At 50.8% G+C, this 14744-nt stretch overlaps 1 protein-coding gene and 1 long non-coding RNA gene across 9 annotated transcripts in view; one reads left to right on the top strand and one right to left on the bottom strand.

Moving 5' to 3' along the window:
* The window catches only part of KIAA1671 (KIAA1671 ortholog), a 202032-nt gene that overhangs the window by 14903 nt on the left and 172385 nt on the right, over window positions 1–14744 (bottom strand). For all 8 annotated transcript variants that reach the window (XM_077876093.1, XM_077876097.1, XM_077876098.1 and 5 more), the window contains 2 exons: window positions 5836–5954; window positions 2395–2650 (listed from right to left, as the gene is read on the bottom strand). In XM_077876093.1, coding sequence (XP_077732219.1) covers window positions 2395–2650; window positions 5836–5954 — 375 coding nt within the window. The remainder of the gene's footprint in view (window positions 1–2394; window positions 2651–5835; window positions 5955–14744) is intronic.
* On the top strand, window positions 2133–13796 carry LOC144300062 (uncharacterized). The gene is made up of 3 exons (XR_013366703.1): window positions 2133–2687; window positions 3144–3425; window positions 13637–13796. It is a non-coding gene; the product is annotated as an uncharacterized LOC144300062 (long non-coding RNA).

The following is a 14744-nucleotide window of genomic DNA, read 5'->3' as shown; positions in this document are numbered from 1 at the left end:
CTCACACAGGGCCTGGGAGCTGAGGCATCCTGGGTGCGTCCTCCCCTCATCACCCACAATACTTCAGGGTGCGGGTGGAGGGTGCAGGGCAAAGTACTTGCACCAAGCATTTGTCTGCAAGCATCCACACTGAGCAGAGGCAGCAGAAGGTCCGTAATACTTTCCAAGCTTATCACCTTCCACAGTGAAAGGTGCCCGGGATGCAGACCACCCAGGGGGGCCCAGCAAGGAGGTACGACAGCCACCAGCCTGGTGGTCACCCCGGGGGCATGGTGGCAAAGAACTCAGAGCTCTGTGTTCAAATCCTGCACAGTTCAAATCCTAGCTGTGTGACCTCAAGAGTTTACAAACGCTCCCAGGTGCCCCTCTTTGTAAAAAGGGGATCATAGTAGTATCTGCCGCCCACAGTGGTTGAGAGAATTCAGTGAGGCCAGGGATGGAGAGTTCTGGTTTCAGATGGTGTCTGAGGAAGGCTCACTCAGGCAAGGAGCTGTTGCTGGCCGGCTCCTGTGCTCGCCTGAAGTGTCAGTTCCTCCCTCTCAGGTCTGCTTTGGAGAAATTCCGTCACCCAAGGCCTTCTAAAGGAGCGATGACGGGCTAATTTCAGTGAGTCATTTCCCACAGCTGGTAAGTGGCAGACACCACACTGGAGGTAGGAGGAGGGAGCCAATGTTCCTGCAGCTGCTTCTCAAACTGGGCACAATGGTGGCCAGTGGGGGGCCTGATGGGGCTGGGGGGAGAGGCAGCAAGACAGATCCAGGTTTTCAGACTCAGAGAGAGTGTGGAAAAGCTACCCTGAGGAGGAGCTGGTTTGAGGGGCAACTGGTTTGCTTCCCCAGTGCTGGGGCAGGGCCTGGATGCCTCGGTGCCTCCCCTCCCCTCTCAGCCTCCAAACAGCCCTCACGGGAGCCCTGAGTTGTGGTGGGCAGTGTACCTAGACCTCAGTACGTGATAAATAAGCAGCCAGTGCTTGGGGCACTCGCATTTGAGTCACGCAATGGCCGCGTTGGTTCTCTAATCTGCAAAATGGGGCAGGACTTTTGCCTCCTGGGGTTACTGGCACGTGAGCAGTTCAGGGACCAGCACTCAGAGACCGGTGGCTGTTGCCACCGCTGTTGATATTTATATGGACACTGAGAAAGAACTGCTTAGTGTTCTAGAAGGTCAGTCCAGTAGGTTGTGCCCTGGCATGGTGACATCACGCAAGCACACAAGCTACAGCAAAGCTTGGGACACAGCTTGAGCAACATAAATGTTTGTTGATTGAATACCTGAACACATCACCTAATTGAATCCTTACAACCCACACCACGTCCATGTTTATACAGTGGGGTGGCCCAAGGGAGACTGCACTTGTGTCTTTCCCCATCTCTGCCTTTATTAAGAGATGCCAGCAAGAGACCCTGTTCACACTTAGAAGGGGGAATCCCCTGTGAGGATCCAGAGGAAGCCCCTTCCCACAAAGCAGTGGTGTTCCTTCTGGAGGGAATCTGGGTAGCTATCCCCAAGAGTGTGGGCACGAGGCTTAACTGCCAGGAGAACGGGTTGCTTTTAGATTTTGCACCATTTAGATGATGCATCCACGGGAGTTTGGGTGAGGGGTAGCCCTACTGTCAGGGAAGGAGAATAATGGGACTGCAAGGATTGAAAAGCAAAATGTACCTTGACCCCTGTGGGTGGGGCTCTTGTGAGAGGAGAGAGGACAGGTACTGGTCTGAAAGGGGCTAGAGCAGGATGCCTTTGGGCCTGGGTGGCTGGCATCCTGGAGGCTGGCTCTGCTTGGGACCTAGAAGAGCTGAGTTCTGGGGGCTGCCCCTGGGGACCCACATGAGGGCTATCTATGCCTGAATGGTCCCCCTTCCTGGAGCTGTCACTACCCATTTACAGAGAAACTTGGATCCACTGGCATTAGAGACACATGCCACCAAGCAAGACCTGGGTGAGAACACCTAGCAGAATTGGGCTGAGCAGAACTCCAGACTCTGCATGCCTGGAATTGCAAACCTCAGGCAGCACCCCTGTCTCCCCGCCCCAAGGATGAGAAGCTAGACTTCCTGCTTACCTAACAGGTGGGAGCTAGGATCAGTTTTAATTTGACCAGATGTGATTATATTTGAGGTCATAGAGCCCATTGTGCTGGTGGTCAGTGGATGAGAAAGCCAAGGCTCAGAGAGGTGAAGACATTTGCACCAAGACACACAGCTGGCGTGCGGCAGGTCCAAGCTACACGCAGACAACAGTCCCATCTTGAAGACTGTTCCCTCTGCACCCCACCCCAGGGGTCCCTGGCACACAGATTCTACCCCTGAGAGGGGCAATTCCCTGGGAGACGCCAGAGCATCCCTTTAAGAAGAAATGACTCTTGCCGACACATGCTCCCAATGACCGACTTACATCAATGAAGGAGAAGTCGTCCACCCTCTTCGCGGGGCAGGCATCAGGCGGGGGCAGCCCCTCCATCCCATCGGTGGATTCCAAATCGGTGCTGGATCGGTCTATGCTGGTGCTTCGCTGGTCCCTGGAGCAGCTGAGCTGCTCCCCGGCTGAGGTGGCCTCTGTCTGGGAGGACAGTGAGGACAAGCGGCTGCTGGGCAGCTGCTTCCGCGCTGACGTGGCACTGCTGTCCGGGGACGGGGACTCGGGAGCCAAACTAGCAGAAAGGAAGGAAGGGAGACATAATTGTGCAGGTGGTTGCACACGACTGAATTTCTAGTGGAGGTGGCAGGATGCAGGTTCAGGGTGTGCTTTAGGGGACGCAGAACATCCCCGCAGGATAACCTTCCTGGGCACCGCCTGGCGCTGTTCACGGTGCCTCCAGAACACCTGGACAGGTGTGGAAGGGGAGGGGTCAGTCTTGTCCTGCACTGGGCAGGAGTGGGGGCCGCTGGTCACATGTGGCTACTGAGCCCTCGCCAGGCGGTAGGGGCAAGCCCAGAGTATAAAGCGCACAATGGATTCCCAACATTGGGGGTGGAGAGGGAGAGAGAGGGGGGGAGAGAGGGGGAGAGAGAGAGAGAGAGAGAATGTAAAATATCGATTGCATGTAGAGATGATAATATTTCAGATCTGGATTCAATAAAATATTATTACTGAAATTAAGGTGTTAAGATTAATTTCACCTGTTTCGTTTTTACTCTTTTGAGGTGGCTACTGGAACATTTTAAGTCACCCACATCTCACATCTGCGGCTCGAGTTGTATTTCTGTTGGACTGTGCTGATGTCGATCAAAAAGCCAGCGGCAGTGGCCTGTGAGGGCAGGAGGCAGGGTAATCTGCCCCGCTCCACCCACTCGTGCATGCACTCAATCAAGATTTACTGAGCACTTACTGCGTGCCAGGCACTGCTGCACACCGTCACTGGGTCCTCTCCCCAATCCTGCGAGGCTCGCCCTATGATCCTACTACAGCCACGAGGATGCTACCAGGTAGGATCAGCCCCAGGAAACTAAGTATTAACCTCGCTAAAGACGAGGAAACCAAGGCACAGAGATGTGACTCAGCTTGCCCGGGGTGGGGGGGCCCAGAACTGACTCCAGCATCCCTGCCCTTGACTCTCTCCTACTTCTGGAATTTCCTCCCACGGCAATGGATTGAAGTGTATAGCTTGGATAACTGGAACCACATAGGACAGAAATTCATAAATAGATTCAGTCATTAAATTAACAAGCCCCCTCCCCATAAAAAGACATCAAAGTTAAGAGCGCGGGGGAGCCACCCCTGCAGAAGGGCGTGGGGGGAGGGGGCACCCAGACACTATCTCCCTGACAGGAGGGGGCCCTGGAGGCCGCCCGAGCTGCACCCCCGAGCGGAGCGTGTACAGGTGCTTCACTGACCCAGCACGTCCATGCTCTGCAGGCCCTGGGATGGTTTTATTACTGGGAACGGCCAGGATGTGGGGGTGTGGGGTGGATCTGAAGCAAATCCCCCGCCTCCCGCCCAGACTTGAGGGAAATACCACCAAACGGGCAGCAGATGGCGCTGCTGCCCAGCGCTGGGGACAGGGGCCGGCGGGACGCGGGCCGGGGAGGGGGCGCGGCAGTGCCCCCCGGGAACAGAAGGGGGCGCCACCCGCAGGCGAGGTCCAGGGCCCAAAGGCCAGCTGGGGGGCCACGGGGACCCTGGAGGCCCAGGACGGGGGTGGGGGGCAGACCCTGGCTTCAGACTCACAGTCCACAGGGCTCTTGCAGGAAATCTAAGTGAAGTCTAGTGACTTTTTTTTTTTTTTTAAGATTGTATTTATTTATTCAGGAGAGGCAGACAGAGAGAGAGAGAGAGAGAGAGAGAGAGAGAGGCAGAGACACCAGCAGAGGGAGAGGCAGGCTCCATGCAGGGGGCCCGAAGCGGGACTCGATCCCGGGTTCCCAGGATTGCGCCCTGGGCCAAAGGCAGGCGCCAAACCGTTGAGCCACCCAGGGATACCCTCGTACCCATTTTCAATTCCATCCACCTCCACCCGACTTTAACATCGTGGGCTGTGAGCCATAACCCAGTGAAGGGTTGTGACCACGCCTGGCTGGGAGAGGCAGGGAAAGGCAGGTGGGAGACTGGGGCTGTGTCCATCTGATCCCTGGGCAGGCCACCCACAGGTAAGGAAACTGAGTCACAAGGACTAGGGCCTGGGGGTGGGGGTGGGGGGTAGGCTGGCAGGGGGCCATTCCAGAGTCCAGCCAGGTCACTCTGACTTCAAAAGACCATAGGACCCTGACCAAGGTCACATGGCCATGTGACCCTGTTAGTGGAGCCTCAGCTAGGGAAGAGGTGGGCTGCTGCGAACACAGCAGTGTAGACCCCAGGTGTCCACGAAGCCACTATTGTGCTTGGTCCTGCCCAAGGGGTACAAGAAAAACTGTAGTTTTAAAACAACGAACAGGTGCAATGAATAGGTGCTCCTACTATGTGCCAGGAAATATGCTAACTGCCACACAGGTTCCCCTCCCAACAACCCCATGTGGTGGGGTGCCCCAGCCTTCGCCTCTGCAGGATTCAGTGCTAACATGTTTACGAGCTGATAACAGTGCTTGGCACATGTGCTCAGTAAACCCCGGCTGTTCTCATAAGCATCATTTCCTTCCTATGGAGGTGGAACGTCGAATCTGGAGAGCATCACCAATTTACCCAGAGTCCCATCGGCAGCTAGGGTGGAGCTGGAATCCAGAGCTGCTTGTCTCCTGGATCTAGGCTGGACTTGATAAACCTCAAGGCTTCTGCCACAGACCTAATCAGACACCTGAGGGCCCTATAAGCCTTAACTGTGGTGACATTACATGCAAGACATAGTTTATACAGCAGCATGTGTCATGCACTCCTACATCTGCAAACACACACAGACATCCTGAAGACAAGTCTAGACGGACATCTAACGGAACGTATTCATGCTTTCGTGAATGATCTGTGTGCTGGGACTACAGGTGGTTTTCATTTTGTCACTTCTTTCCTTGTAAAATACACATAACATAAAGTTTACCATCAGCGACATTTAGAACATTTGGTGTGGTGCAACCATCACCATCAGGTCATTCTGGAACATCTTCCCCAAAGGAATCCTGGTACTTAGGAATCGGTCACCCCCCGCCACTACCTACCCACCCCCAGCCCCTGGCAACTCATTTACTTGTGTCTCTCTGGATTTACCTACTCTGGACATTTCATATATATCATTTGAAAATAATTTTCTATGCTTTTTATACAAATTTCTTTTTTTACAACAAGAATGGGTTATTCCTATGCTTACAGACAACATGGGTTCTAGTAATATAGAAGTGGGGGGGCACGTGGGTCACACTGCCTTCCATCCAAGCGCCCTGTGCATGTAGCCGGGAGCCCCGCCTGCCCTACCTCTCCCCACTCTGGCGCTGGTCTGTCCATGTCCCATACTGGCTGTCGGCTTCCTGCACGAGGGTGTCGGTGTCCTTGGCCTCGGGGGGCCTCCTGGAGAAACACTGCTTCAGCTGGTCCTGCAGAGACAAGCCAGAGGGGAGAGATGTCGATCAGGGAAAAATGCTTGGAACCTGGTCCCTGCTGACGCAGATCACATGGCATCGCCCCCAGTTCAAACCCATCCCCCCCCCCGACTCAAACCTACCCCAGATCCCTACCCCTGCTCAGACACGGGTCCAAATGTCCGGGGTGGGCATTACGGTGGTCAACTGTCCCAATTTGCCCGAGACACCGCATGATGCAGGACCATCAGTGCTACAGGCAAGCAGACTGGGATGAAGGCATCACCTTCCCCTGCACCTTCCCCTGCGGGGCACCATGCTGCCCATCCTCAGGACCCCTCTCTCCGCCTGGCACCACAGACTGGACAATCTTCTTTCCATCTTCTATCTCTCAGGACTTGTCCACCTGGTTAGCACACTCCCTCAGCTGTTCCCCGTCCCCGGGTTCCCACCACCACCGTGCTTCCGACACAGCACCCGTGGAGCAGTTCACTGTGCCCAGCACCGACCAAGCTGTTTGCGCACCACCTCGCTGAAGTCCCACGGCCATCCCTATTACAAGCCCAGGCAGGAGGCTTGGGTACTGCACCCCAGGCAGCCTGGATCCCTCAGTTATCTCCCTTGCCCAGTTGATGCCTCTGCCCTTGGCTGGGGCACTTGAAGGAGTGCTGGCACACAGTGGGCACACGGAGCTCCATTAAATGAATTAAAGGCTGACTTCCTCACCTTGTTCACTTAGGCAAATTAAACACCCATTCCCTGCCCAACCACCTTCGATGGCTCCCTATAGTCCTCCAGCGGAAATCCAACACCCCTTGCAATTGAGCCCCAAATATCCTCTCCAGTTCATCTCCTGCCCCACCCCAAACAAACCCTCCCCTCCTACCCTCTCAGACCTCCTCACTAGGTCCCACACAAGCCTCATACATCCCAGCCTCTGCAATTTTGCTTGCACCCCTCCCTCTTCCCATCCACCTTCTTTTTTTTTTAATTTATTTTTTATTGGTGTTCAATTTACCAACATACAGAATAACCCCCAGTGCCCATCACCCATTCACTCCCACCCCCCCGCCCTCCTCCCCTTCTACCACCCCTAGTTCGTTTCCCAGAGTTAGCAGTCTTTACGTTCTGTCTCCCTTTCTGATATTTCCCACACATTTCTTCTCCCTTCCCTTATATTCCCTTTCACTATTATTTATATTCCCCAAATGAATGAGAACATATAATGTTTGTCCTTCTCCGACTGACTTACTTCACTCAGCATAATACCCTCCAGTTCCAACCACGTTGAAGCAAATGGTGGGTATTTGTCATTTCTAATAGCTGAGTAATATTCCATTGTATACATAAACCACATCTTCTTTATCCACTCATCTTTCGTTGAACACCGAGGCTCCTTCCACAGTTTGGCTATCGTGGCCATTGCTGCTAGAAACATCGGGGTGCAGGTGTCCCGGCGTTTCATTGCATCTGTATCTTTGGGGTAAATCCCCAACAGTGCAATTGCTGGGTCGTAGGGCAGGTCTATTTTTAACTGTTTGAGGAACCTCCACACAGTTTTCCAGAGTGGCTGTATACACGTTTAATGCAACCCCTATCAAAATACCATGGACTTTCTTCAGAGAGTTAGAACAAATTATTTTAAGATTTGTGTGGAATCAGAAAAGACCCCGAATAGCCAGGGGAATTTTAAAAAAGAAAACCATATCTGGGGGCATCACAATGCCAGATTTCAGGTTGTACTACAAAGCTGTGGTCATCAAGACAGTGTGGTACTGGCACAAAAACAGACACATAGATCAGTGGAACAGAATAGAGAATCCAGAAGTGGACCCTGAACTTTATGGTCAACTAATATTCGATAAAGGAGGAAAGACTATCCATTGGAAGAAAGACAGTCTCTTCAATAAATGGTGCTGGGAAAATTGGACAGCCACGTGCAGAAGAATGAAACTAGACCACTCTCTTGCACCATACACAAAGATAAACTCAAAATGGATGAAAGATCTAAATGTGAGACAAGAGTCCATCAAAATCCTAGAGGAGAACACATGCAACACCCTTTTTGAACTCGGCCATAGTAACTTCTTGCAAGATACATCCACGAAGGCAAAAGAAACAAAAGCAAAAATGAACTATTGGGACTTCATCAAGATAAGAAGCTTTTGCACAGCAAAGGATACATCCACAAAACTAAAAGACAACCTACAGAATGGGAGAAGATATTTGCAAATGACATATCAGATAAAGGGCTAGTTTCCAAGATCTATAAAGAACTTATTAAACTCAACACCAAAGAAACAAACAATCCAATCATGAAATGGGCAAAAGACATGAACAGAAATCTCACAGAGGAAGACATAGACATGGCCAACAAGCACATGAGAACATGCTCCGCATCACTTGCCATCAGGGAAATACAAATCAAAACCACAATGAGATACCACCTCACACCAGTGAGAATGGGGAAAATTAACAAGGCAGGAAACCACAAATGTTGGAGAGGATGCGGAGAAAAGGGAACCCTCTTACACTGTTGGTGGGAATGTGAACTGGTGCACCCAACCACCTACTTCGTCAAAGCCATGGCAACCCACAGTGATCTCTCCTCCTGCTGAACTCTTCCTGCCTACTCTGGACTCACTGTTGTACAAGGTAAAGTTCGACATAGAAGTTATTGATTGCACAGAAATTTACTGAGCACCTATTATGTGCCAGGCACCAGGGAACTGGGTGGCGGGGTGGGGAAGGGGGTCACAGCACAGACCCAACCCCTGAGATTCTGTAACCTAGCTGATGCAGGCTTCAAGGTCGGGATGTTCTAGCATCTTTGTCCACACTCTACACCTTTTCACAGCTTCTATGAAACCATCCTTGGCAGAACAAGCATATAGGGTCCAGGGGAATGAATGCACGCCTGGGGAAATACTAAGCTGTATGACCTCAGAGTTTTCACCTCCCTCTCTGGGGCACAGAGAAGACACAAGGACCCAGTGAGGAAACAGTGGCCACCCTCAGGGCACGGATGCCAATGAGAGGACCCACGTGACAGCTCCTAGTACAGGGCCTGGCACTCAGGAGATGCCCAATCAATGCCCATCTCCTTCCCCATTCTCTTCCTCTCACCATTTGGGGATACTTGTGTACCCCATGATGCTCAAGGGGATGTTGTAGGAGGGGTATATGCAAGGGCGTGAATTCAGAATAAAATCCTCAGCCACCTCTGCTAAGTAGCCACACTTGGAGACCCTGATAACAGCTAATGTCTGAACAACCCAATGCCACTGCCTGCAGAATGCTTTTTCTCATCACCAAAATAATACATGTTCGTTGTAAAACATTTAGAAATTATAGAAATGCACAAAGAATAACACTTTGAAAAATACCCGTCACCCATGGACAATACTCTGCTCAGAATTTTCCCTGGGTCACTTCAACCATAGCCTCATCCTTAATGGCTGAAGAAGATCCCACTGGATGGACTCAGCACGTTCATTTAATCAATTCCCAAGTGCTGGGCATTCAGGTTGCTAAATGTTTTTCACTGTTATAATCAACAACATGACGAACATCCTTGAGGCTAAAGTGACACATCACTGTGATTATTCCCACAGGAGAAATTCTTAAGTATATAATCATCAGGTCAAGGGGTGGCATATTTTTAAGGCTCTGGCTTCTGATGAGCAAGCCAGACTTGGGACAGTCCGCCCAATCTCTAAGCCCACGGGCGGCGTGTGGGGGTGGCTCTATGCACGCTTTAGGGATGAAGTCAGTCACCACTCGGGGAAACGTTGGATGTTTTTGCCTTGAAAAATCACCTGAAAAAAAAAAAAAAAAAAAAGAAAGAAAAATCACCTGACCTTCTCAGAAGCCCTGCACCCTGAACAGAATTCTCCCTGGAACCCAGGAATGGAAGTGGTCATCCAAGCACGTTCCCAGCTGCTCACTGTTTTTCAAAGGTATCATAGAATCAGGCATTCCCTAACTTAATCCCCTACCTGGGTCAGATTCAGAAGCCAGAGGTTGGATCTTAAGGGTTCCTTCTAGTGGGTCTGACATTGCTGTCCTGAGTGCTTTGCAGATGGCTGCAAGCTGGATGAGGGGCTTGTGCACCCCTGTACGCTCAGCTCAGTGAGAGGCACATGGGTGCCAGTTCTGGGTCACAGCTCAGGGGAAGGGGAATGCTTGCTGCCTCCACTCTGCTCCAGCTCTGTGGCCTGGCCAAGTGACTCCACAGATAATTTCTGGAAACCATAAAGCTTAGGATCCAGGAGATCAAAACCATTTTCTTAGCTCTCCCCCTTTCAGTGCTCGGGGAGGAGGCAGGGAGGTCCAGGTGGGCCTTTGGGGATCAGAAGGGCAAGGTCCCAGAGGATGCCTAGGGTAGAATCGGGGCGGGAGGCAGGGAATTGCTCTCTGAATTCCTCTGGATAGTCAAGGGAAGTGGGGTGGGGTGTTAATGGGGTCAGCCACAACTGGTAGGTTCTCATCCATCCCTGCCTGTGGGCCCTGCTGCAGAGGGTCAGGATTCTAGCTCAGGGATGTGGAATCCCCACAGGCAGGGATGTGTGCCTCCTCCCTCCACTGCCTCATGCAGACTTGAGATTCCCAAGGACGGCACCCCTGACTCCTCTCCCCTTCACCCCTGCATCGAATCAACTCCGACTCCTTTAAAGTCTCCTTCCAGAACATTCTGTCCAGCCTCTGGCAGCTCCAGGGTCTCTCTGCCTCCTTTATCTTCAGCTCCTCCCATGACACTTCCCAAAACCAGAATTGGGGTCCTGCAGGATTCCTGCCAAAGCTCTTTAATAGCCCACATCCCTCAGAGTAAAGTCCAAGCACCTTAAAAATGGCTTCTGGGACCTTCATTAATGGGGTTCTGCCTCTCCATCCCTGCCCCTCCCAGGCCCTCCCACCTGCTGTGCCACACTCATGTGCCCCAGGCCACTCGCTCTCTCTCATCTCCAGACCTGCTGGAGCAGCCGCCACCTCCTGCTGCCACCACAGCCTTCAGATTTCAACTTTGATGGCTCTTCTTCCAGGAAGCCTTCCCTGAACCATCTGCTAGATCTCAAGTCTCTATATCTGTGCTATTCAATACTAGCCAGTACTAGCTGCTAGTCACATATGCCTATTTAAATTTAAATTAAATTTGTTCAAATTTAAAAATATAGGGGGATCCCCGGGTGGCTCAGTGGTTTGGCGCCTGCTTTCAGCCCAGGGCGTGATCCTGGGGTCCTGAGATCGAGTCCTGCATCGGGCTCCCTGCATGGAGCCTGCTTCTCCCTCTGCCTGTGTCTCTCTGTGTGTGTCTCTCATGAATAAATAAAATCTTTCAAATAAATGAATAAATAAACAAGCAAGCAAGCAAGCAAGCAAGCAAAGAATTCAGTCCCTCAGTGGCATTACCCACATTTCAAGGGCTCCATGTGGCTACCATATTGAACAGTACAGAGACAGAACATTTTCATCACTGCAGAAAGTTCTGGTGGATGGCACTGCCGTAGAACTTCCCACAATATATTATAATTGACCTGTTTATTTTCGGTCTCCCTTGGATGTGTACCGTTTCTGGAGCTAGAATGTCTGGAGTCATTACTAGTAGCTGTGTGACCTTGGGCGGGTCACTTAACCTCTCTGTGCCTCAGTCTCTGGACAGAGTAGGTGTTAGGTATTTGGTTGAATGCCATCACAGTACACTACTCTTTTAATACAGACCCCCAAGTTTGGAGTCATCGGGCGGTAGGATTATCTAAGGGAATTCATCCTGTAAATAAGGCTTAGGAAAGCAAGCCATTTATCAGCGCTTTTTTTCCGGTGAGTATCTTGGTAACCTTGTGTGCACTGCAAATTATTCATGCCTCCTCCCTCTGGCAGACCCTGGCACCACTTCAAATCAAGCAAAGCTTGAGCTTTGCTCCCAGGGTTACGAGGGAGCAAAGCTCAACCACCAAAAGGCCCTGAAACTCTTCTAAAAATTTTCTAAAAGTCAGATTTATAATCAGCTTTAAGGCAGGATTCTTCAAATTCCATTCTGCCTCAGAAGCTGCTACAAAAACCCACACTGTCTGCAGGCGAGGAGATACCAACCAGGTGGTCTGCACACACTCACACGACAAACTAATGACCAAGAGGCACCCATCCCAGGGAGCACCCCCCATCTCTTCTGATGGGCGCCCTGATGGATATCCACCCAATGCCCACACCCACATCCACATTTCAGTTGTCATCTGTCACATGAGGATTAATCAAATCTTGTCATTTAAAGCGAGGACTCTGGAGTCCACTCAGTTGGCTGTTTTCAGATGAGAAGCTGAGGCACACAAAAAGGAATTGCTGAGGGAGAGGCAGTGCTGGGGCACCACCGGGAGGCAGCGTCCCTGGCCTGGCACACCTCTCAGCCCCCAACATCCACCTGCCCCCACCTTTCGCATGATGCTCTGAGGGCTGGGAGGAGGAAGTGTACATTACAACAGGGAAACGTACATGAAAATGCTCTTGAAAACTTCAAGAACTTGGCACGTCTAAAAACCACTTGCTCTGACTAGTTGCTCACCAACCTCCAAGCCTCGGATGGGTGACAACGTTGGGCTCTTGTCCTACAGGCAGAGATGACTGCATCAACCCAGAGCCCGTAAAGCATAACTTCTTAACAGCCGTGCTGGGAAGACCAGGCTTACACACGCCTTTAAGGAGTGTGTTTAAACATGCCACAACACACATCCTCGAATTTAAAATGTGAATAACCCTCACTCAGCAATTCTGGTTCCAGAACTTTATCTCAAGAAAATCATTAGACACACTTGCCAAGATCTCTGAACACCGATGCTCCCTGCAGGAGAGCAAATATTGCAAAATACTGGAAATCTCATTGCAAAATACTGGACACACTGGAAATAACCTACATGCCCAGTAAGAAGGGGATCGGTGAAGTACAACATGGTATATCCACACAACGGAATAAATAGCCAAGGAAAATGATGTTCAGCAAGAATATTTGCTGTTAGAAAAAGATAGCCGTCTTATACTAGCAAATGTGAAAAAAAAGGTAATAAAACAGCATGTGTTATGATGTTTTGTAAAAACAAACACATAAATGTATAATGAGTATAAGCAAAGGAAGACCTCTGGGAGGTCCTCCCCACCCCCAGCATATCGTTACCAGTGGTACTGTCTGTGGGAGTAATGGGCTATTACTGATGATGACTTTGTGTAGTATTCAAACTTCTGGTTTCATATCCCATATAATTAGACAATACAATCAATAAAATTAATTAAATCAGGGGCATCTGGGTGGCTCAGTGGTTGAGCATCTGCCTTTGGCTCAGGGGTGATCCTGGGGTCCTGGGATAGAGTCCTATATCGGGCTCTCCACAGGGAGCCTGCTTCTCCCTCTGCTTATGTCTCTGCCTCTCTCTGTGTCTCTCATGAACAAATAAATAAAATCTTTTAAAAATTAATTAAATCACACCTCCAGTTCTATCATATTGTATGCACCATGAATGAAGAATTAATAAGAAATCTTTACTTGTTAATCTGTATCAGAACCCAGCCAACTTTTTCTACCCAGGTTCAGATAGTAAATATTTGGGGCTCTGTGGGCCATTCAGTCTCTGCCCTACTACTCAACTCTGCGGTTACAGACAGTATGAGAGTGTGTATGGCAGTGTTCTAATAAAACTTTATTTACAAAACAGGTAGCTGGCTGGATTTGGCCACAGGCAGCTTGCTGATCTCTGACCTATACCCTTTGGACTCACAGCTACAAGAAAATGGGGACTGTTCCCTCCAATGCTATACCCCAGCTCTTAGAATGGTGCCTTGCTTATGGTAGTTGTTGAATAAATATTTGTTGAAGGAGGGTGTTTCCAAAAATAACCTTTTTTTTTTTTTTTTTTTTTTTTTGCAGTGAGTAGGTGCGAGCTTCTTAACCAGAAAAGGCAATGTAATTAGGGAGGGGGTGGGGAAAAGAGAAAATACGGCGCTTGCATATATTCTGGGGTGTCTGACACATCTGCCTAGGAAAGAACCCAGAGTCAGGACGGGGCTCCACGGCCCAAGGCTGACAGAGCAGTTCTGAGCAATTCAAGATGCGCTCCCCTCCCCCTTCTGCAACTCTACACGCTCAGCTGTGCTGGGGGGTGGGGCTGGCTGGGTGACACCTGCTCCGGCTCTGCCTCTGAGGGCCCGCAGCACCCTCCTCTCTCATGCTAAGGCCACTCTTGCACAATGACTGAGAAATAACAGTAACAATAATATCAAGGGCTAACACTCCTGAGTGTGGGTGATGTGCCCTTCATTTTGCCATCTGATGGTCCCAAACAACCCTATTCGGTAAGAATGCCACAGACCCATTTTATGGGGGAGGAGACTGAGGCCCAGAGAGGCAACCTGACATGCCCAAAGTCATGCAGTTACAAGGTGTGGTGGAGCTGGGATTTGAACCTGGGTTTGTTTGATGGCCAAAGCTCATGCTGCATATCCTGGCTCTGGCTTGACATGGAGAGCTTGCCTCCATGATCCTTTACAGATGAGAAAACCAAGGTCTGGAGACAGGGAGGAAGGCCTGGCCAGGCCTGGCACCCAGGTGTCACAACTCCCTGTCTTGTGCCTGCCACTACAGTCCATCTCTAGTGGCACCCATCGTGGGGTCTCAGCCTCAGGATGGGGAGAAGAAGGGGGTGGCCAGTCAAGGATGGGCTGGGTCCTCCAGTTTGTCACATCCGCGCTGTACCCTCCAGTCCAGGCTCTTTTCGTAAGAGCACTGTCCATCTTACTGCAGCCTGTTCTGAACCCCAAGATCCA

The sequence above is a fragment of the Canis aureus genome, chromosome 27, assembly GCF_053574225.1.
Source record: "Canis aureus isolate CA01 chromosome 27, VMU_Caureus_v.1.0, whole genome shotgun sequence".
Lineage (NCBI taxonomy): Eukaryota > Metazoa > Chordata > Mammalia > Carnivora > Canidae > Canis > Canis aureus.
This window is presented reverse-complemented; position numbering and strand designations above follow the sequence as displayed.